Consider the following 22493-nt stretch of genomic DNA (forward strand, 5'->3'; position numbering starts at 1 on the left):
ATATGTATGTACTGATATTTTGTAGCAGGTTATGGTATTTTTCCTACCAAATCAACTCTATGGGATATGTATTTTTCATTATCAGGGATATGTATCAGTTCACTTACTGAAATGAACTTCATTTTCAGGAATGAACACAAGTTTTCCTATAACCAATAGAGTTCATTTTGGTAAATGAACTGGTATACATAAAACAGAAGACAAAATGCTGAAGTACTAGAGTTAATAGGTATCAATTAGATAGTAAGACAATGCATAATTTCTCATTATCTGGAATGAACCGCCCCTCTATCAGTTCATTTACTGAAATGAACTTCATTTTCAGGAATGAACACTAGTTTTCCTAGAACTGACTTGAATTCCATATAGTTCATTTTCAAGAATAAAGCCCACCAAAACATCAAAGAATGAACATTCATGCTACAAAATAAATTCATAAGAAAATAAGACAGAAAGACAAGGCATAACATAGAACATTGATTTTATATACTATCCAAAATATGATAGATGAAAATATAAAACATACTAGAGTATCAATTACATTAGAAGGTAATTCAGGTGATATTAGACATAATAGTTTTCTGTTGCAATAAGAATTAATCTATTGTGCAATATACTATAGTTAAAAAGAGTTTTTTTCTGTTTAATCAGTTCCAAGTAAGCAATTGCTAAGGTATTCTGAGTTGGAAAATTCACCCCGGCTCTCTTCATCTCCTGATGCAGTAAGAAGTTTGTAGGCCATCCCAACTCTTCTTGCTTGCACCTTCTCTATCATGTCGGCTTTCTTCAACACACTCTGCGACTAGTTTATGGTTGGCTTGACACTTCTCTTGATCCAATAGCAGGTGTACATCAGGCAATCTGGATATGCTCCTTGATCTGGTACTCCTGGCAGATTTTCAAAGTTGACGTTACTGCATCTCACCCTACCATGAGCTTGTAGCCACAAGTTGATGTGTTTCATGTAGTACATAACCATTCTGTTTGCGTCAGCTTTTAGTTGCTTACCAATCTCTCCCTTTTTAATGGAGTTCTAATGCTCCCATGTGTAGTTGCCGATGTCAAAAACCAGCAGATGCCAGTGTTCTTCTCGAGACCCTTTTGATTTTGCATTACCACTGTGTGGGTCAGTATTCATAGGAATGAGCAGCTTTTCGGTTTTTTCAGGCATGCCTTTTATAAACTGATCAACTTCTTCTGTTCTCTTAAGTTCATTGTGCCACGCAAAAAATGTCTAAAAAACAAAAAGAGAAATGAATTAGATAAGCGGTTCTCATTCTATGCATGCTGGATTATACAGTTCAAATAGATAAAAATCAAAATAACCTTCATAGGCATGCATTTTTCTCTAAATTAGACAAACTGCAAGCAAACAGTTCATTTTTATCAATGGATAGGAAGAAACACACTTACAAATGTTGTTGAATTCATAATCTCGAAGTTGATATACTTTCTTCGAGTCTCATTGTTCTCTCTATCATTGAGCATTCTATCGTTGTTTGCAGCTTTATACTTTATGTATATATAGTAGGCCAGCAAGGTGGTATCCAAGTAATCATTGAACAACAGAGAAACGATTTCACTCCCTTAAACTGAAATTGGAATTTGCTTGCGATTCTCTGCTTTCCAAGCTGCTTGACTGCAAAAATGAAAAGAAAAAATGAAATGTCAAAAGTTTATACCAAAAAAGAATTATTGAAGAGAAACATGTAAAGAGTTAGTAAGAGAAACATACATAGTCATAGCTTTGCCGAAGAAATCACCAAATACCGCCAGCACAACATTTTCAAATCTGTGGTACAAAGGAGATCCTCTCAGTTCTGGTAGATTTGGCTTGATTTCTTGTCTTACTCTTCGAGGAGCCTGTGTTGCTGCTTCTTGAATCCGATGTTCTTGTTGCGCCTGTGGTGTTGCTCCCTGAACATTTGCAGGCTCAGATCCTCTTTTCCTCTTACCAACAGAGTTCTTCTTTATCTCTTGTTGCGCCTGTGGTACATTCTTCTTCTTCACTTATTTATCTCTATCAACTTGAGGTGGTACCTTCGCCACTACCTTCTTTTCTTTGTTCAACATCAGTCTGAATCTTGTCTTCTTTAAGCTGTAACCTGATCTTGATATGAATTCGTCCCCTATTGGTTTCACTGGTTTGTTTGATCTAGTATCCATTCTACTAGTTTCTTCCGGTACTACTTTCACAGGTTTCTTCTGAGTCTGCTCCATCGATGGACCAAGGCCTATTTCATTCAGTTCTGCAACTATTTGCGAAGCTGTTTCCACATATGCGGCAATTGTCTTTGCTTTCTTTGACTTAGTAACCACTCCAGTTGCTTCTTGCGACACATGGGTGGGCTGGTACTGTGTCATCCCAATCGAGAAACTAGGAGTACTACAGTCATTATTGATCGCCTTTAGTGTAGCTTTGATGACGGTGTCAGCTTCTTCATCATTCAAATCCTCATTCTTGTCATCAATAAACTGCCGACTCACATGCTCTTCTCTATCTAATATATCATCTGTGTCACTTGTTATTACAAATAATTCAAGAAGCATAAATCAAACAACTATACACCTTCATTCTAAAGAATGCACTCATAAATAGATCTAACCTCATTCCACAACATCATCATATATATCTACTAACTTCATTCTATAAAATGAAGTCCAGCAAACATCAAAGGAGAAACATGGTTCACTATAGGAATGAGATCTTTACAATTTTTCTAGACTTCATTCTAGAAATGAAGTCCAACAAACATCAAAGAGGTAACTTGGTATACACCTTCATTATAAAGAAGGAACTCATAGAACACGGTATACACCTTCATTCAGAAGAATGAACTCAAACAAAAATTTTCAGTACAATTTTTCTAGACTTCATTCTAGAAATGAAGTCCAGCAAACATGGTATTATTCATCAAACATCAAACATGGTATACACCTTCATTCAGAAGAATGAACTCCAACTTCTATATTTGTAGCCAAAGTTCATCCATGAGAATGAACTCCAACCTCTGCTTGAAAAGTCAAAGTTCATTTCCAGAATGAATTCCAACTTCTATACTGTAGCCAAAGTTCATCCATGAGAATGAACTCCAACCTCTGCTTGAAAGGACTAAACAGACATGGGCCCACCTAAAAAAGGACCAAACGATATTTTTCCCAATACAAGGAAATACCATATAGTCCTATGAATAATATATTAGAGAGAGTCTAGTCCAATTGACCTAGTCAATTGTTTGTTTGGTCCATTTTGGCAATATAAATTATAGTTTGGTCCTGAAAATTATAGTTTGGTCCTAGGGTTTTGTCCACCCACACGGAATATTCTTTTTCCGTTACCAAAATACCCCTGCACGTGCAAAAATTATCTTTTGGTCCTAAATTTTATTGTTTGGTCCTTTTACCGACATATATAAACAAGAAACAACAACAATAAATTTCAGGTTCAAGAAAATTTTCTGTCTCCTACTCCGATCTCGTTTTTCTTCTTTTGCTGCAGATTTTTTTCTAGGATTTACGAAATCTTCCTCGATTTCGTTTTTGATACCAAGATCGATTCGATTTACAACAGATTGACTTGGTTATGAAGATTGATTTGATTACAGAGTGAATTTGATTACGGTCTTTTGATTTGGAGTGAATTTGATTCGAGATTTTGATTACAGGAGATTTGATTCGAAGATTTGATTCGAGGCATTTTTGAAGATTTGATTCAAGACTTTTTTGAAGTGAAGATTGATTTGGTTGGAGTTGATTTTTTGGAATTACAGATTCGTAGATCGGTATTTTTTTTGGAGTTTGATTTTGAATTGTTCTTGTTGCTGGTGAGTTTTCACGCTAATCCTTTCCTTGAATTATAGATCAGCTAAGTTTTTCTTTGATTAGAATGAATGAAGTCGTTTTGTTAAGGTTTCAATTGTTAGAATGAAATATTTATTTTGTTAAGGAAGAAACTATTAATAGCGTTACGGCTTCATTCCAAGAATGAACTCTTCTTTTACCATGGAATAAGTACTATTGGTGCTTTGTTTTTTTTTTCTTTTTTAGGATGTTAACGAAATGAAGTCATTCTGGTAAGGCTTCATTTCTTGGAATGAACTCTTTATTTTGTTTAAGGAAGAATATATTAGTGATACTGTGTTAAGAATATTTATTCTGTTAAGGCTTCATTTCTTGGAATGAACTCTTTATTTTGTTTAAGGAAGAATCTATTAGTGTTGTTCTGTTAAGAATCCTTATTTTGTTAAGGCTTCATTTCGAGAATGAACTCTTCTTTTGCCATGGAATAAGTATTGTTGGTGCTTTTGTTTATCTGTTAGGATGTTAACGAATGAAGTCATTCTATTAAGGCTTCATTCCGAGAATGAACTTTTCTTTTTTTGTCATGGAAGAAGTACTGTTGCTGCTTTGTTTATCTGTTAGGATGTTAATGAATGAGATCATTCTGTTTAAGGCTTCATTCGTGGAATGAACTCTTTATTTTGTTAGAATGTTATTGAATGAAGCTATTTTGTTTCAGCTGCATTCCAATAATGAACTATTTTATGTGTGTGTGTTCATTTTTTAGGTTCAGTATGGCCCTACCCAGTTGTTATGTTGTTGTATACTACAAAGGGGATGGTATTCCATTGAAAGCTTCTTTAGATACTATGATTCGTGACTTTACAATATCTGTTTGTGATTATTGGAGAAACTTGACTCCTCGGCGCATAAGATTTATTAGTCGTTGTGATAAAGCTCTCATTAATTGTGATTATTCTCTTCAAGGTCTAATTGCTGCTACTTGTTCAAGGGAATTGTCAAGTTTTGATCTGTTTGTTGAGGAGGCTTGTCATGGTGGTGCTTCTAGCTTTTCGTCTGGTATTTCCACACAGTCGCTCAGTGACGATGAATCATGCACTGGGTTCACTGAGACTTCAAAGATTAAATACCTGACGAAAGGTCATGAGCAATTGCAACCTCTTTTATCCAAAGGTTAGGAGGATATTTTTAAATGTGTTGGTCAAGTTTTTCATGGTGGTGTTGATGAGGTTCGCTTAGCTGTCCGCAAATACTACAGCAAGTCTGGCTATACAGTTGCAAAGTTTAAGAATGACAGAATCAGGTTCACAGGCAAGTGTGGTAGGAATGCAGAATGTCCTTGGTATCTGCATTGTATTCCAATCGACCGCTAAAAGTTTCTTTGCTATCAAGGAATGTGGTGGTGCTTATAAGCTGAAGGACCACCTGCAAAGAAGAAATTGATTAAGCATCTATTCAAGGATCAAATACAGTCAAGTCCGTCGATAAAGCCTAATGATATGGTTGCTCAGGTGAATAGTTGTTATGGTATTGACATAAAATACCATCATGCTTATAAAGGGAAGGAAGCATTTAAGGCAGAAATATACGGCGATGATGTAATATGTTATACAGATTTTATTTGATATGTTGAAGAAATAAATGCTACCAATCCTGGAAGTTATATTAAGTTTGAGTATGATAAAGAGACTAAACGTTTTCAGAGGCTTTTCATATGTTTTGCTGCCTGTATGAAAGGATACCGGTTCATTCGCCCTATGCTTTACTGTGATGCAACATTTCTCAATGGGAGATTCAAGGGAACAGTGATGGCTGCCACTGGTGTGAATGGAAACCAAGGTAAATTTTCTTTCTTTTCTGAATAACTCATATTAGTTTGTTGTTTGATTTTTAAGAGCAATGTGAATGAATGAAGTTTCTCTGTTAAGGCTTTCTTTTTTTAGGATGAACTCATTTTATGTTCAAGAAGAAAGTAATTTCTATCAGTTTTACTTTTGTTATTTTGTTAAGAAAGTCTTCATTTTAAGAATGAACTCTTATTTTTTGTGAAGTTTTTAGCTGTTCATAAGTGGGAATGAACTCCTGATGCTTTGATTCTACAGTTCATGTTATAGAATGGACTTTATTTTTGGAATGAAGTGTAGAAAAGTTATAGATTTTTCGATTATACAGTTCATGCTATAGAATGGAATTCATTATATAGAATGAAACCTTTATTTTTTTGATTTTTAATAGCAATGTGAATGAATGAAGCTTCTCTGTTAAGTTTTTTAGCTGTTCATAAGCGGGGAATGAACTCCTGCTGCTTTTGTTATGTTTTACTTTGTTATTTTTTGAAGAAGAAGGTCTTAGTTCATGTTATAGAATGGACTTCATTATTGGAATGAAGTGTAGAAAATTTATAGATATTGATTATTCTACAGTTCATGTTACAGAATGGACTTTATTTTTGGAATGAAGTGTAGAAAAGTTACAGATTTTTTGATTATACAGTTCATGTTACAGAATTGACATCATTTTAAGAATGAAACTTTCATTTTTGTTATAGATATTTTTTAATGAACTGACACTTTTAGTTCTTTTTTGTGTTCTTTTCATTGTGTAGGATTTTTTCCTTTTGCGTATGCTTTAGTTCCAGGAGAAGACATTGAAAGGTGGGAGTGGTTTACGGAGAACTTGCAGCATTGTGTCGTCTCTCGTCCTATCACCTTTATCACTGATCGTCATGAAGGGCTGAAGCAAAGTATTCCCAAGTATTTTCCCAACTCTTATCATAGTTACTGTTTTCATCATTTGAAGAATAACCTCCCCATCAAGAAATCACATAAGAAGTATAAAAAAGTTCAAGATTTGTTCCATAAATCTGCATACTGCTATAGTGTTGCTAAGTATGAGTCTGCTTTAAATGAGATGTGTATCATAGGATGTGGTTGGGTTCCCAAGTACATCAGAAATATCGATCCCAAGCATTGGGAAAATGTTTTCTTCGTAGGATGTAGGTATGGGACACACTCGTCAACTATTGCAGAGTCTTTCAATAACTGGATTCTTCCTGAAAGGGATCTGTCTCCATCTGCTCTTGTTGATGAGAATAAGTTAAAGATTATGAGGATGAGTGCAGAAAGGCGTGAGCTCGGTAGAAATTATAGTAGTTTGACTCCCATCTATAAAGCTCTGCTCAAGTCACATGTCGATATAGGGCGTCCATGGAGTGTTACGGAGTCAGGTAATGGTATATTTGAGGTTCACTCTCCTAGATCTCATGTTGTTGATCTGATGCATATGACGTGCACTTGCCAGAGATGGAAAGTGTTTGGTTTCCCCTGTACTCACGCCACTGCTGCTATTACTATGAGTGGTATTGAGATGTTGAGGTTTGTTCAGCCTTACTTTGGTTCGAATCATTTTCACCATACGTATGCTCCTGCAAGTCGACCCATTCCCAATTACGACATGCCAGAAGCGTATGAACCTGAAGAGAGAGTCCTACCTGGTATTCCAAGGCCACCTCCAGGAAAACCACCAAAGAAGCGCATTCGTGGTGCTTATGAGAAGGAGAGGAGGCCTATGAAGTGCTCAAACTGCAAGAAGATTGGGAACCACAACAAAGCTACCTGTCGTGTATTAATGTTGGAGTAGTATGCATGAATTTTTTTTCCAGTTTATGTTTTTTTTATGTTTTTATGAACTTCTTTTACCTGTTTGATTATGCACTGGTTGTAGTTTATTTTTTTAACTTTTTGACATGCACTTCATTTTCTGGAATGAACTTCATTTTCGCTAATGAACTCCCTTTTTTTTCTTAGAAATGCTTTTTTTAGATATTATTTCTTTTTGGATATGTATGTACTGATATTTTGTAGCAGGTTATGGTATTTTTCCTACCAAATCAACTCTATGGGATATGTATTTTTCATTATCAGGGATATGTATCAGTTCATTTACTGAAATGAACTTCATTTTCAGGAATGAACACAAGTTTTCCTATAACCAATAGAGTTCATTTTGGTAAATGAACTGGTATACATAAGACAGAAGACAAAATGCTGAAGTACTAGAGTTAATAGATATCCATTAGATAGTAAGACAATGCATAATTTCTCATTATCTGGAATGAACCGCCCCTCTATCAGTTCATTTACTGAAATGAACTTCATTTTCAGGAATGAACACTAGTTTTTCTAGAACTGACTTGAATTCCATAGAGTTCATTTTCAGGAATGAAGCCCACCAAAACATCAAAGAAGGAACATTCATGCTACAAAATAAATTCATAAGAAAATAAGATATAAAGACAAGGCATAACATAGAACATTGATGTTATATACTATCCAAAATATGATAGATGAAAATATAAAACATACTAAAGTATCAATTACGTTAGAAGGTAATTCAGGTGATATTAGACATAATAGTTTTCTGTTGCAATAAGAATTAATCTATTGTGAAATATACTATAGTTAAAAAGAGTTTTTTCTATTTAATCTGTTCCAAGTAAGCAATTACGAAGGTATTCTGATTTGGAAAATTCACCCCGGCTCTCTTCATCTCCTGATGCAGTAAGAAGTTTGTAGGACATCCCAACTCTTCTTGCTTGCATCTTCTTTATCATGTCAGCTTTCTTCAACACACTCTGCGACTTGTTTATGGTTGGATTGACACTTCTCTTGATCCAATAGCAGGTGTACAGAAGGCAATCTGGATATGCTCCTTGATCTGGCACTCCTGGCAGATTTTCAAAGTTGACGTTGCTGCATATCACCCTACCATGAGATTGTAGCCACAAGTTGATGTGTTTCATGCAGTACATAGCCATTCTGTTTGCTTTCCAAGCTCTCCCTTTTTGATGGAGTTGTAATGCTCCCATGTGTAGTTGCCGACGTCAAAAACCAGCAGATGCCAGTGTTCACCTAGAGACCCTTTTGATTTTGCATTACCACTGTGTGGGTCAGTATTCATAGGAATGAACAACTTTTCGGTTTTTTCAGGCATGCCTTTTATAAACTGATCAACTTCTTCTGTTTTCTTAAGTTCATTGTGCCACGCAAAAAATGTCTGAAAAACAAAAAGAGAAATGAATTAGATAAGCAGTTCTCATTCTGTGCATGCTGGATTATACAGTTCATTATACAGTTCAAATAGATAAAAATCAAAATAACCTTCATAGGCATGCATTTTTCTCTAAATCAGACAAACTGGAAGCGAACAGTTCACTTTTTATCAATGGATAAGAAGAAACACACTTACGAATGTTGTTGAATTCATAATCTCGAAGTTGATATACTTTCTTCTAGTCTCAATGTCCTCGCTATCATTGAGCATTCTATCGTTGTTTGCAGCTTTATAATTTCTGTATATATAGTAGTCCATCAAGGTGGTATCCAAGTAATCATTGAACAACATAGAAACGATTTCACTCCCTTGAACTGAAATTGGAATTTGCTTGTGATTCTCTGCTTTCCAAGCTGCTTGACTGCAAAAATAAAAAGAAAAAATGAACTGTCAAAAGTTTATACCAAAAAAGAATTATTGAAGAGAAACGTATAAAGAGTTAGTAAGAGAAACATACGTAGTCAGAGCTTTGCCGAAGAAATCACCAAATACCGTCAGCGCAACATTATCAAATCTGTGGTACAAAGGAGATCCTCTCAGTTCTGGTAGATTTGGCTTGATTTCTTATCTTACTCTTCGAGGAGCCTGTGATGCTGCTTCTTGAATCCGATGTTCTTGTTGCGCCTGTGGTGTTTTCTTCCTGAACATTTGCAGGCTCGGATCCTCTTTTCCTCTTACAAACATGGTTCTTCTTTATCTCTTGATGCGCTTGTGGTACATTCTTCTTCACTTCTTTATCTCTATCAACTTGAGGTGGTACCTTTGCCAATACCTTCTTTTATTTGTTCAACATCAGTCTGAATCTTATTTTCTTTAAACTGTAATATGATCCTGATATGAATTCATCCCCTATTGGTTTCACTGGTTTTTTTTGATCTAGTAGCCATTCTACTAGTTTCTTCCGGTACTACTTTCAAAGGTGTCTTCTGAGTCTGCTCCATCAATGAACCAAGGCCCATTTCATTCAGTTCTGCAACTATTTTCGAAGCTGTTTCCACATCTGCGGCAATTTTCTTTGCTTTCTTTGACCTTGTAACCACTCCAGTTGCTTCTTGCGACACAGGGTGGGCTGGTACTGTGTCATCCCAATCGAGAAACTAGGAGGACTATAGTCATTATTGATCGCCTTTAGTGTATCTTTGATGACGGTGTCAGCTTCTTCTTCATCATTCAAATCCTCATTCTTCTCATTCTTGTCATCAATAAACTGCAGACTCACATGCTCTTCTCTATCTAATATATCATCTGTGTCACTTGCTGTTACAAATAGTTCAAGAAGCATAAATCAAACAAATATACACCTTCATTCTAAATAATGAACTCATAAATGGATCTAACTTCATTCTACAACATCATCATATAGATAGATCTACTAACTTCATTCTATAAAATGAAGTACAACAAACATCAAAGAAGAAACATGGTTCACTATAGGAATGAGCTCTTTACAATTTTTCTAGACTTTATTCTAGAAATGAAGTCCAACAAACATGAAAGAGGTAACTTGGTATACACCTTCATTATAAAGAAGGAACTCATAGAACACGGTATGCACCTTCATTCAGAAGAATGAACTCAAACAACAATTTTCAGTACAATTTTTCTAGACTTCATTCTAGAAATGAAGTCCAACAAACATGAAAGAGGTAACTTGGTATACACCTTCATTATAAAGAAGGAACTCATAGAACACGGTATGCACCTTCATTCAGAAGAATGAACTCAAACAACAATTTTCAGTACAATTTTTCTAGACTTCATTCTAGAAATGAAGTCCAGCAAACATGGTATACACCTTCATTTAGAAGAATGAACTCCAACTTTTATATTTGTAGCCAGAGTTCATCCATGAGAATGAACTCCATCCTATGCTTGAAAAGTCAGAGTTCATTTCCAGAATGAAGTCCAACTTCTATATTGTAGCCAGAGTTCATCCATGAGAATGAACTCCAACCTCTGCTTGAAAAGTAATATTAAAATATTTGCAGAAGGAAGAAAAAAGTTTAGAATTCTTACCCAGGTTCACACATTGATCAATACTCAAAGGAAATGCGGTATTGTTTGGAATTGAAGGAAGCTCTACTTCAGTCATCTCATCAAGGATCTTTTGCTGAATATCACTTGCATCAACTTCTACAGAAGGATCTCCAACAGATAAGGCGGGAAAGAGATGATCAGAACCTCCAACAGCTTCATTTACAACATCTGGTACTGCTTGCATTCCATCATCCACAGCAACATCTGGGTTTGCAATTCCAACACCATCATTCATATTTTCAACACCAGCTTCCACGGCCTCATCCACAACAACATTTGATTGCATATCTTTAGCAGCCTTATGCTCATCAGTGAAAAGTTTAGTACGCATGTACTCTGATGCTTGGTCTGTCATGAATTTCGCCACATTCCCTCCTTGATCTAGCAATGCATCAACTTCATGTTGATTTGAATCCAAGTATATTTCAAGGCATTCCATATTTCTATCAGAGAGTTTCTTCGAAGTTGTGGCTTCTGCAAGTGATTTGTCAAGGTCTTCCCGCCTTCACAAAAGATCCAACATCTCCTCAGTATGCTTCTTTGTCAACTGTTGTATCTCTTGAGAAAGTTTACCTCTCAGGTCCTCTATTTCTTGAACATGTGTAGCTTTCAAATGTTCTATCTGGGCATTCATTTGACTGAATTCTTCCTCAAGCAATTCAGCCTTTGTCTTGGCTTTTTGCTTTTGCAGGAGCTTGTTTTCAGCATCCGTATATTCTTCCAAGAACATATCCGACAGCTGCACACACAAAAAAAAAAAAGAGTTCATTACACACAATGAACACACTCATTAAACATTCCTTGTAGGTATCCATTACAATACAAGGAGAATGAACCAGAACATCAGATGATTCGACATTAACAGTCAGAGTTCATTTTGTGGAATGAATTCCCAATTTTATCTTAAAGCATCATAGTTCATTACATGAAATTGAATAAAATATAATGGTACTATATTTTTACCTCTCCAAAATCATCAACATTCATCTTAGACGTTAAGTGTTTGCAAATGGTATCGATATTCCACCTTGCAAATCTTGGACGGTAGTCTACTATTTTCTTCACCTGCCACTTGGGTTTTAATTTCTTTGAATACTCAGCAAACCAAGGCTGTAAAAGAGAAGAATTATACTGGTCAGTTATCAGCAACAATTCATTTCAACATCAAACCTCAAAATGACAAAATGAACAGTCTTTCATCTCACCAACAAGTAAAGATAACACCCTTCAGAAGAACCTCTTCTCAAGCTTTCCATCAAATGCTTGTGTATGAGATGCGGCAGAGATACTCTATCTATTTCCTCTAGGCAGGCTAGGTACTTGGTGTGGATGGAACCTCCATCACCAGTAGTAAGAAAAATAGTAGACAATAGAAAGAGCTCAAACATGGTTACAAGATCTTCAGTAGATCCTCTATTCCTAATCAACTCAACTATTTTTTCTTTCAATTCTGTGTTCTTTATATCAGAAAGTTTCTTTTTAGGTGGAACAAATTCGTAGGTTCGATAGAACCTTCCAGTAGTGTAGTTATCTACGTTTCTAGTTTCCAAGAAAGATTTTTCTATTCCACCTCCAGGAATACATGGTATTCCAAACACTAACGACAACTTTTCAGGTGATGATCTTAGCACATATGCTTCTTCCCCTACTTTGAAAACGAACGTATGGTCATTTGTTTCAGGAATGAACTGATGTGCATCGCAGACAACTTGGACAGCAGGTATTGACTTAATCCATTCAGTAGCAACAATCTCCCCTTCCAGAAATACTTTGGCTACACTCCCCAACGGACTCCTATACAAGGCATCTCTCTGTTCTTCATTCAAAGCCTCATGTTTTGGAAGATCTTTAATCTTAGCAGCAAGAGCAATGGCTCCAGCAAAGCTACACTTTATCTTCTTATCTACAATTTTTCTAAAGACAAAAGAAAATAAGATTAATGGTTACATTTTTTTAAATAGTAGCTGATAAAAGAAGATAAAGTGTGGCTTGAGAAGGACCAATACTTCAGTTCATTCTACTTGGTGAACTCTCAAGCATTTCGAAGTTCATTCAATAAAATGAGTCTTTCAAAGAAGAACCAACACAAGAATGAATATAGATAATGTCAACACCGGCTTACTTCATTTTTGTACAAAATCTAGGTAGAATATGCAGGTATAAGAATGTAGATAATGAACTATAAAATATTGAAGCGCAATTTTTCTAGACTTCATTCTAGAAATGAAGTCCAGCAAACACCAAAGGAGAAACATGGACTCAGTACAATTTTTCTAGACTTCATTCTAGAAATGAAGTCCAGCAAACACCAAAGGAGAAACATGGACTTAGTACAATTTTTCTAGACTTCATTCTAGAAATGAAGTCCAGCAAACACCAAAGGAGAAACATGGACTTAGCGCAATTTTTCTAGACTTCATTCTAGAAATGAAGTCCAGCAAACACCAAAGGAGAAACATGGACTTAACGCAATTTTTCTAGACTTCATTCTAGAAATGAAGTCCAGCAAACATCAAATGAGAAACATGGACTCAGTACAATTTTTCTAGACTTCATTCTAGAAATGAAGTCCAGCAAACACCAAAGGAGAAACATGGACTCAGTATAATTTTTCTAGACTTCATTCTATAAATGAAGTCCAGTAAACACCAAAGGAGAAACATGGACTTAGTACAATTTTCTAGACTTCATTTTAGAAATGAAGTCCCGCAAACACCAAAGGAGAAACATGGACTTAGCACAATTTTTCTAGACTTCATTTCTAGAAATGAAGTCCGGCAAACACCAAAGGAGAAACATGGACTCGGCACAATTTTTCTAGACTTCATTTCTAGAAATGAAGTCCGGCAAACACCAAAGGAGAAACTTGGACTCAACACAATTTTTCTAGACTTCATTCTAGAAATGAAGTCCGGCAAACACCAAAGGAGAAACATGGACTCAGCACAATTTTTCTAGACTTCATTCTAGAAATGAAGTCCAGCAAACACCAAAGGAGAAACGTGAACTCAGCACAATTTTTCTAGACTTCATTCTAGAAATGAAGTCCAGCAAACACCAAAGGAGAAACATGCAGACAACAGAAAAATTGGAATACATGCTCAATTCAACAACAAACAGATCAAAATTCAACTTCAGAAGATCAAAAATCAACTTCGAATTAGTGTTTTTACCTTTCGCTGCTTTCTTTACTCTTGATTTTTTTGTCACTGGTTCTTCTTCTTCTTGACTATCTCCTTCAAAAACAACTAATTGGCTATCTCTTTCTTCAACTTCTTCGTCTGAAGATGTATCTACTACTACTTTCCTCTTCGATTTACCCATTTAGGGTTTTGATTTCTTCAATTTTTCTGGGGTTTTTCGATTTTCTGGGTTTGGTTTTCTGATTTTGAAGGCTGTTTTGATTTTGATTTGCGAAAGTTGAAATGATTTCGACTGATTTTAGTGGATTCTTGGTTTTGAAGATGTTCGTTCTCTGGGTTGTGGAGTGAAGAAGACGAAGAAGTTGTGGTTCTCTGAAAATGAAACTGAAAAGAAGGAGAGAGACAGTTGACGCGTTTTTAGGAGATCGTGGGTTGAAGGCGGTAACAATTAAGGTAAGGGTATTATTGTCTGTGTGGTATTTTTTTTAATTATGGACCAAACAGTAAAGGCGTTTGACCAAAGGACTAAACAGACATGGGCCCACCTTAAAAAGGACCAAACGATATTTTTCCCTATCATTAGGTTTTTATATGGAGTTCATTTCTCGAATGAACTGCAACATCATCTTCTTCATCGTCTTCAACAATAGCAGAAATAAATTCTTCGTCATCTTCAACAACAACAGCAACAATGAACTTCATCAAAATCATCGTCGTCATTCATCTTCAACAACAACAGCAACAAAAACGACGAAAACACACACAAATCTTCATCTTCATCGTCATCATCTTCAACACGAGTTCATCTTCGATTTTTATAATCAAATAAAGATTTTCGTACTCAAAAATCAAAATCTTTGTAATCAAAAACCAAATCGGTCTCTATAATCAAATCAAATCAATCTTTAAAAATAAATCTTCATCTTTAATCATCAACAATAGCAGCAGAAAGAAAAAAGAGAAAGAAAAAAGAAGAAAAAAAATAGATCCGGAAAATAGAGGTGAGAGAAAATAAATCTGAAAATTATTCTCTTCTCTCTTAATAATGAGTATATATATGGTCCCAATTAAAAGGGTATTTCTGCCACTACCATTTGACAATTACATCATCCATGACATCATCCTGCGTGGATATTGTCCATCTTAGGACCAAATCATTATTTCTAATTTTCTATGACCAAACTATAATTTATATTTACAAAAAGGACCAGACAGACAATTGACTAGGTCAATTGGACTAGACTCACTCTAATATATTATTCCTAGGACTATATGGGATTTCCTACATATCAAAACACCTACACATATCATCTCCTACGTAATGCTGCAAGAGTCAGACCACCAGCCAAAAGACTAAAGCCAATACTAGTGATGAAGCGCCCAAGCCCAAAATCTGAGTTCATTTCAAACAATTATTAGAAATTCTTCAATAGAGTAAATAGAAAACACAATATTAAGCTCTTAAACTTAAAAGGTGACAATAATCATACTCACTTCGGTTCATCTGATCTTTAACTTTGACCACTAGGCTTGAAGCTTGCTCAAAGTATGGTGAAATCTACAAATCAAATTCATTTTGACAAAGATCAGTTAGGACCAAGTTAAACCCAAATTTCCAGAGGACAGACTATATTTCCACCAACCAAAATTGAGTAGTAATAACTTGAGTTCATGAATACGAGATCAAACCTCCAAACACTGGTCCAAGCACTGCCAACTAAACATCAATTCTCCAATTCTATAATATCCAACTGCGAGAAGATAGAACATCTCGGTCCGTTGGGCTGGCAAATACCTAACACCAACATAACCTACAATAACAGAGTTTCAGTTAGTAAATAAGGAAAATATTTAGTTTTGCATATTTTGGCAAGACGGATATTCAGGTTGTACACACACAAAAGATGCTCTGAAATTTTCGTATCTTACCTTCCAACATATCTAGTCCCCTCTGGACATCCTCTGGTTGTCTTGAGTGAACAAGTGCCCAGCACAACTTGATGATGCTTTCATTCGTCACCTCATCATGTTCATCTGTGATATCTTTTTCATAATCCTGTAAATGCATAATAAAGTTCAGAATATAACAAGACGAACTTGGACAAAAAAAAATCCTTCTTGTTCAGCTCAATAGTTTAAAGAGAGCCAACTACATACCGTAAGCAAACCTAAATTTCACAAGGCAACTAGTTTATATAAAGAGAACAGATAACTAGCCTCAGCAAAAACCTAAATTTCACCATGCAGCTTATACAAAGAGAGAACTAGCAACTACATGGCAACTTGCAATCAAGAAATCTGTCAAACCATACACAACTGGTTGTCAAGACTTCGGCAAAGAAGGCTAGTTGCCCCTGGATAATACAGTGTGATAAAAACAGACAACAAGACAAAAATCATTCCACAAATAGACAAGATAGATGTTTGCCAGTGAAGACTTTTCATAATAGATGTTTGCCAGTGAAAATTTACAAAAAACTTGGCCAATATAATCAAGGAAGACAAGAGAAAAGAGAAAACAAATAATTAAACAAACTATAAAATCATGGAAATGTCAACTAAAAGCTTGTATATCAAAAGAAACAGAGCCAATTAACAAAATCTGAGCCATACATACTGAATTAATGATAACATGGAAGACGAGCACTTACAAGTATCATATCACGATAGCATGGGATCTGATCTGTCCCAATGAGGAACCAGAAAGATGAGCTTCGATTTTGTATTAGTTTCTGCAGGGTCAAAGCTTGCCTAAAATTGGGTGCAATCTACAAATCAAATTGACAAACAGATCAGCTAGGACCAATCCAGGTCTAGAATATCTCTCGTTTATATACATATACACTTGTATACTGTAAGTATATTGAAAACCAAACAAAGGGTATTTTTTAAATGATAATAATTTCAGATCCCCTAATTCAGTTTTTCCGCCTCTACTCATCCCCTGAAACAAAGGGTTACGTTCTGTTTATATGAGTGGGAAGGGGATTGTTTCTTATGCAATTGATTAAAGAATAGATATTGGAGTAAAAAGGGAATCACGTGATAAACACCAAGAGGTTATAATAGAAAAACAAAATGATCAGGTGCAAAGTGAAGAAACATGAACGATTATTATGTTAGATAAACAATAAGAGAAGAAATAATTTAAGAAAATGCCAGTCACTGTACATTCCAAATTCAAAATGAGCATCAAAAGAATCCTCTAAACAGACCAACTATTAAGTAACAACAAATGAGTACAAATACTAGAATGGACTTTTTTTTTTTGTGAGAGTGGAAATCATCATTACGGATACAAATATAATATAGAACGATTAATTTGGTATTGAAATACAGAAGTTTATGCAATCCTAACCCGATATATTTTATCACCACTAAAGCAACAAAAAGGCATGAAAGGTGAGACTATTCCTCCTTTATGATTCTCAAACTGGAAAACTTTTTCAAAATACATTTTAGAAGTGTTGCCCATAGAACTCATATATGAGTTTTTCATAGAAGCTTCAATCATATCTTAGTTCACATACCTTTTGATCAAAGTTAAAGTTAGTTGATACAGTTTCTTAGTCAAAAGAGCTCTACATAACCTGAACTCCTAACAAAAGCACACTGTTTATGGCAGATTCGTAGATAACTAGTGACAAAACAAATAGACAAATAAAATTTTGCTCTTCTTTTAAAGTGTGATTCTTGCATGTAGATACTAAGACTTCCATCTGCATTTTAACTCATACGCAGAAAGCCCTTATTTTGACAGTACATGTCTCAACATTAATGGAGGCTTATATTTTTTGGAATTTCCTGTGAAAACCACTGCACATACAAGCATATACCCCTTATAAACGACTACCATCATGCCTAGACTAAAGGATAACTGTAGCGTAAGATACGTAATTATCTACAGTACTCAACATGAACATTGTGCTTTCTTTTTGACAACATTAGCAATCAGGTTATGGCTTCAACTACTGGCCGGGATACCTGGTCACTTATCCCCAAACCAAACAAAAGTTAAGCTATATGAAAACTTTAACTGCCTCAATAAGTGCAAACTTCACAAAAGAAAAGAAAACAAAACAAACCCGCCTAATTACAACATGACGATCCCAAATTGTTGGGGTGCAACTTTATCCTCTATTAAACGATTGACTAAAAAACAATACTCATTAAGCTACAAATTGAACTCCTTATACTGTACACAACCCTTTATCAATTCAATTCTGAGAAACAACGACCCTAGGCAAGTTTTAGGTTACTTCTCGAAACCTACACAATTTACTGCTAAGTGTTACCCTAAATTACGGAAAAACAAATAAAGAAACGAAGATTAATCCACTGCCTAAATCCTAAACCCTATTTATTATAGAAAAATAAATATGGAAATATAGACGCATAAGTTGTTCTCATCGTTATGAATACATACAAACATAAAATAAACAAAATTGTATTGAAATGCAGAAGTTTATGTCATTCTAACACAAATTCTTTATCAGCAACATATCTCAATATTTAAAAACTGCATGATACTATTCTTCCTTCATAATTGCCAAACTGGAACCCATTTTCGAGATACATAGAGTTGGAAGTGCTGTCCATATAACTAAGGCATGATCTTTTCATTGCAGCTTCAGCCTTATCCTAGTACTGGTCAAAGTTGAAGTTAGTTGGCTTCGTAAGCTTCTTAGTCAAAAGAGCTCCACATAACCTAAAGTTCCTAACCACAGCACACTGTTTATGGCAGAACCGCAGATAACTAGTCACCAAACAAACAGATCTAATATTGTTCTGCTTTCACAGTGTCATTTGTGTATGTATCTCCCATCCACATGTTAACTCATACACAAAAAATTCCTTAATTTTCACAACACTTGCCTCTACTTTAAAGGTGGTTTATATTCAGAAGTTTCAGTGTACACCATTGGACATACAGGCATATACATATGACAGAACGACTACCGTCATGCCAAAACTAAAAGGTATCTGAAGCATAAGAAAAGCAGTTACCTAAAACATAATACTCAACGCTAAGATATCAACTCTGATAAAGCTGACAACCATTGTGCTTTTGATAATATTAAAAATCAGGTTCTAAATTCACCTACTGGCTTGGCCATTTATCCCCAAAGCAAACAAAAGTAAAGCTACAAGAAAACTTTGACAATAGATTTCCAACAATTGTATAACAGTTTGATTACCTCGATCAGTGACAAATTTTCTTTAAAAAAAAACAATGGTTGTAAAAGATAATTGTAGCATAAGAAAGGTACTTATCTATAACACTCAACGTGAAGATTATCACCTGATAAAGCTTATAAGACAACCATTAACAATCAGGCTTTTAACACCATTAACTATCAGTTTATAAGCTACAAGAAACTTTGGTACTTATATTTCCCAACAATTATACAACAGTTTGAGTACCCCGATCAGTGACAAACTTCACAAAAAAAGAAAATATAATTTCTGTGAAACTACCATATGATGATCACAAATTGATGTGTACGTACAACTTTATCCCCTCTACGGACTGTTTGGAGGAATCCCTAACTCCTTATATTGTACTACAATGTAGTTATCTATAACACTCTACATGAAGATAAAAGCTGACAACCATTGTGCTTTTGACAAGGTTACCAATCAGGTTATAAGTTCACCACTTTTCGTGTTCTTCTCAAAAAATTTCGTGTTCTTCTCAAAAATTCACACTAACTGAATTTCAACCACTTTTCCAACTAACATGGGGTATCACTAGTGTTTCTGAGGGTAAAATTCTCAAAAATATTCACATGGTTGAAACTTTGGTCCAACTAAACATCCAATTCCAAACATATATTCAAATTAATAACATGAAAAGAAAAGAGATCAAACCTCTGAACATAATTTTAGATTCATCAAGCTTTCGTCATAGGATTTGGGTCTATAATATCCAACTGAGGTAAGATAAAATTTGTCCCTCTTTAGCCTCGAGCAAAGTTCACCAATCAAAGCCTCTAAAAAACAATTGTTCAGTTTTAGCATATAAAGTATATATAGTTATTTAAATGTCGGTTGACAAAAAAAAAAAGGAGTTGCTTCTGCATAGATTTTATTATTTCACCTTCAAGATTCAATAGCCCTTTCTTAATATCTTGAATATTTGGTCCATAAACAAGAGCCGAGCATAACTTGAACATATTCTCATTCTTAATCTTATCTGGAATATCATTTCCACCTTCTCAATGTCTCTATTACAGTCCTGTAGATGCAATAAAAGGTTACAATACAACCAATGAATATCATTTCCGACCCATCTTTTAAAACAAGATTTCCATTATCACCAAGGACTACTTGAGTTGTATTCAGAGTATTTGAAGCTAAATTAGTAGACCAAATTGGTGAATCACTAAGTAAAACTAAGTTTCCATCTAATGTAGCCTCTAGATAATTGTTGTGGAGTAGAGTTCAAATCAGATGATTCTTATGAAACCATTTAAAGTTGATTTAACATCTATAATTATTATTAGGTTTTAGAACATTTGGTTAAACCCTAACCAAAAAATTAAAAGAACAGATGCTTACTTTTACCATCGACGGATAGTTAGGAAGCTGAAATTCCTCCCTCAATAAAGACGTCAGTAAAGATCCCGCTACTCTCCCGATCACATCTTCCATAATTTCAGAAAACAATATTTCAGAGTTCAGACAGAGAGAGAAAGAGGAAAAATCGAGTTGTTGCGCGCTACTTTCTAATGTTGGGATACCCCCTCTTAAACCCTGATGGACATCTGGACCCTGATATTCAGATGACAAAGTTTCAAGGTCCATAATGACAAAGTTTCAAGGCCCATGTTATGTTATAGTAGGCCTTTTAAGTACTTAAGCGTGTGAGCAACGGATGGTCGAATGCGGATTAGGAGACACCCGCGTTCAATCCATCAAAATTATGGATATGGAAAATTCAATTGTATCCGGTCTAATTACCCGTAGATTTGACATCCGCGGATTAGCGAATAATACGGACCAGAAACGGATTAATCACAGATTTAGTCAAATAAAAAATAAAACAAATAAAAATACTTCTAAAACCTAAAATCGTATGGGAAAGATATCTTTTAAGTAATTAAGTACTAGGATTCCTTGTACGTGCATAGATTTTTATTTGTATGTGCTCACATTTCACCCACCTAGCCACATTCATCAGTTGAGCCTGTTCTTATGTTTGAGAATTATATTTCATAATATCGTCTAGTCTAACAAAACTCTGGCGGGAGAGTGATTTAGTGAGAATAACAAGCAAATATGGCGTTCGGTATGTCTCTTCCATGGTGGTCAGACCTGCGAGCTGTACTAACAATACAACAACTGAGTCTAACACTTTGAAGGATTGCCTTTACTGTTTGGGATCTCAAGTTGCTTGCAATTCAGCATATTCAAAGAGGTCTTCGCTTTACTAAACCCGAACTAAAGGATTCACAAACATTCTCAAACATCGTAAGTAAGGTCTCTCTTTCACAAACGCTGGATCACTTCTTTCCCCCCATTGGACGTTTTGCTATTGAAAAACACGATGATGGCGGAACCGTCTCTATCTACATTAACTGTAATTCTGTCGGGCAGAGTTTATTGGTGCATCTGCGGATCAACTAATTGTAGTTGACATACTCGATCCAATATATGTTGTGGTGTATTCCCTATATCTGATTATAGGGTGAGATTCCATAATTTCCCTTACTGCCATGTGGTACAGGTGAATCCGCGGATTTCAAAGTCCAACCGCAACCAAACCGCCTAAAAGTGAGGATTTGAGAATCCCACCCGTGCCCGGCCCATATAACTTTCGAATTGGTTACGCCCGCTATTTTGTGGACAGATACACATGAAATACTTTTTGCTCACCCCTACTTTCAATTGGAAAATGATTATATCTCCATGTCTAAAAATATTGAAACCTGTTTTGAGGTATATAAAACCATTTTTCTATCTAGGATGGGTTTATAACGGGTGTCCTAACAGTGGGGAGATTACTAAGTTACCCTTGATTATTTTAAATTACTTAAATACTCTTCACCTAAATTTAAAATATAAACCTAGACTAACCAAAATCCAAAATCATTTTCGTTCCTAACCTAATCATTAATCGGACTATTTTGATTTTATTTTTCGTCGATGATTAATTATTGATTCATAAATCTTTGATCATCGATTTAAACCACAAGTATAAATGAGTCGCATGAGGTGTTGCGCAAAGACATTTAGCTTCAGATACACATACTGGAACCCGGATTTTTGTTCTTTGTTTTTGTATGTTACATAAAAACGATAGTCGAACTTCACTTTGTTAAAAAAAACACGCTTAGTTCGGTTGTTCAATTTTTTATTCGAATCAGCTGAACCTAAATTCGTCAGTTATAGAGCGAA

General features: G+C 35.2%; 2 protein-coding genes across 3 annotated transcripts; one reads left to right on the plus strand and one right to left on the minus strand.

Annotated features, from left to right (window-relative positions):
* Positions 1-4574: 4574 nt before the first annotated feature.
* LOC113351544 lies at positions 4575-7440 on the plus strand. The gene is made up of 4 exons (XM_026595508.1): positions 4575-4974; positions 5215-5399; positions 5505-5640; positions 6407-7440. The coding sequence occupies exons 1-4, from the start codon at positions 4575-4577 to the stop codon at positions 7438-7440; spliced, it is 1755 nt and encodes a 584-aa protein (XP_026451293.1).
* A 7671-nt stretch (positions 7441-15111) lies between these two features.
* On the minus strand, positions 15112-20796 carry LOC113353663 (mitochondrial fission 1 protein B-like). Of its 2 annotated transcripts, none has more exons than XM_026597194.1 (8): positions 20655-20796; positions 20194-20331; positions 19965-20086; positions 16745-16861; positions 16023-16149; positions 15783-15904; positions 15588-15651; positions 15112-15486 (listed from the first exon to the last, which is right to left on the minus strand). In XM_026597194.1, the coding sequence occupies exons 2-8, from the start codon at positions 20267-20269 to the stop codon at positions 15401-15403; spliced, it is 714 nt and encodes a 237-aa protein (XP_026452979.1). In that variant the 5' UTR covers positions 20270-20331; positions 20655-20796; the 3' UTR covers positions 15112-15400. The 2 variants fall into 2 exon arrangements, with proteins under 2 accessions (XP_026452979.1, XP_026452980.1); XM_026597195.1 differs by having other exon boundaries at positions 20661-20781.
* Between the last annotated feature and the right edge of the window lie 1697 nt (positions 20797-22493).

This window comes from Papaver somniferum, chromosome 2 (genome assembly GCF_003573695.1).
Source record: "Papaver somniferum cultivar HN1 chromosome 2, ASM357369v1, whole genome shotgun sequence".
Classification (NCBI taxonomy): Eukaryota; Viridiplantae; Streptophyta; class Magnoliopsida; order Ranunculales; family Papaveraceae; genus Papaver; species Papaver somniferum.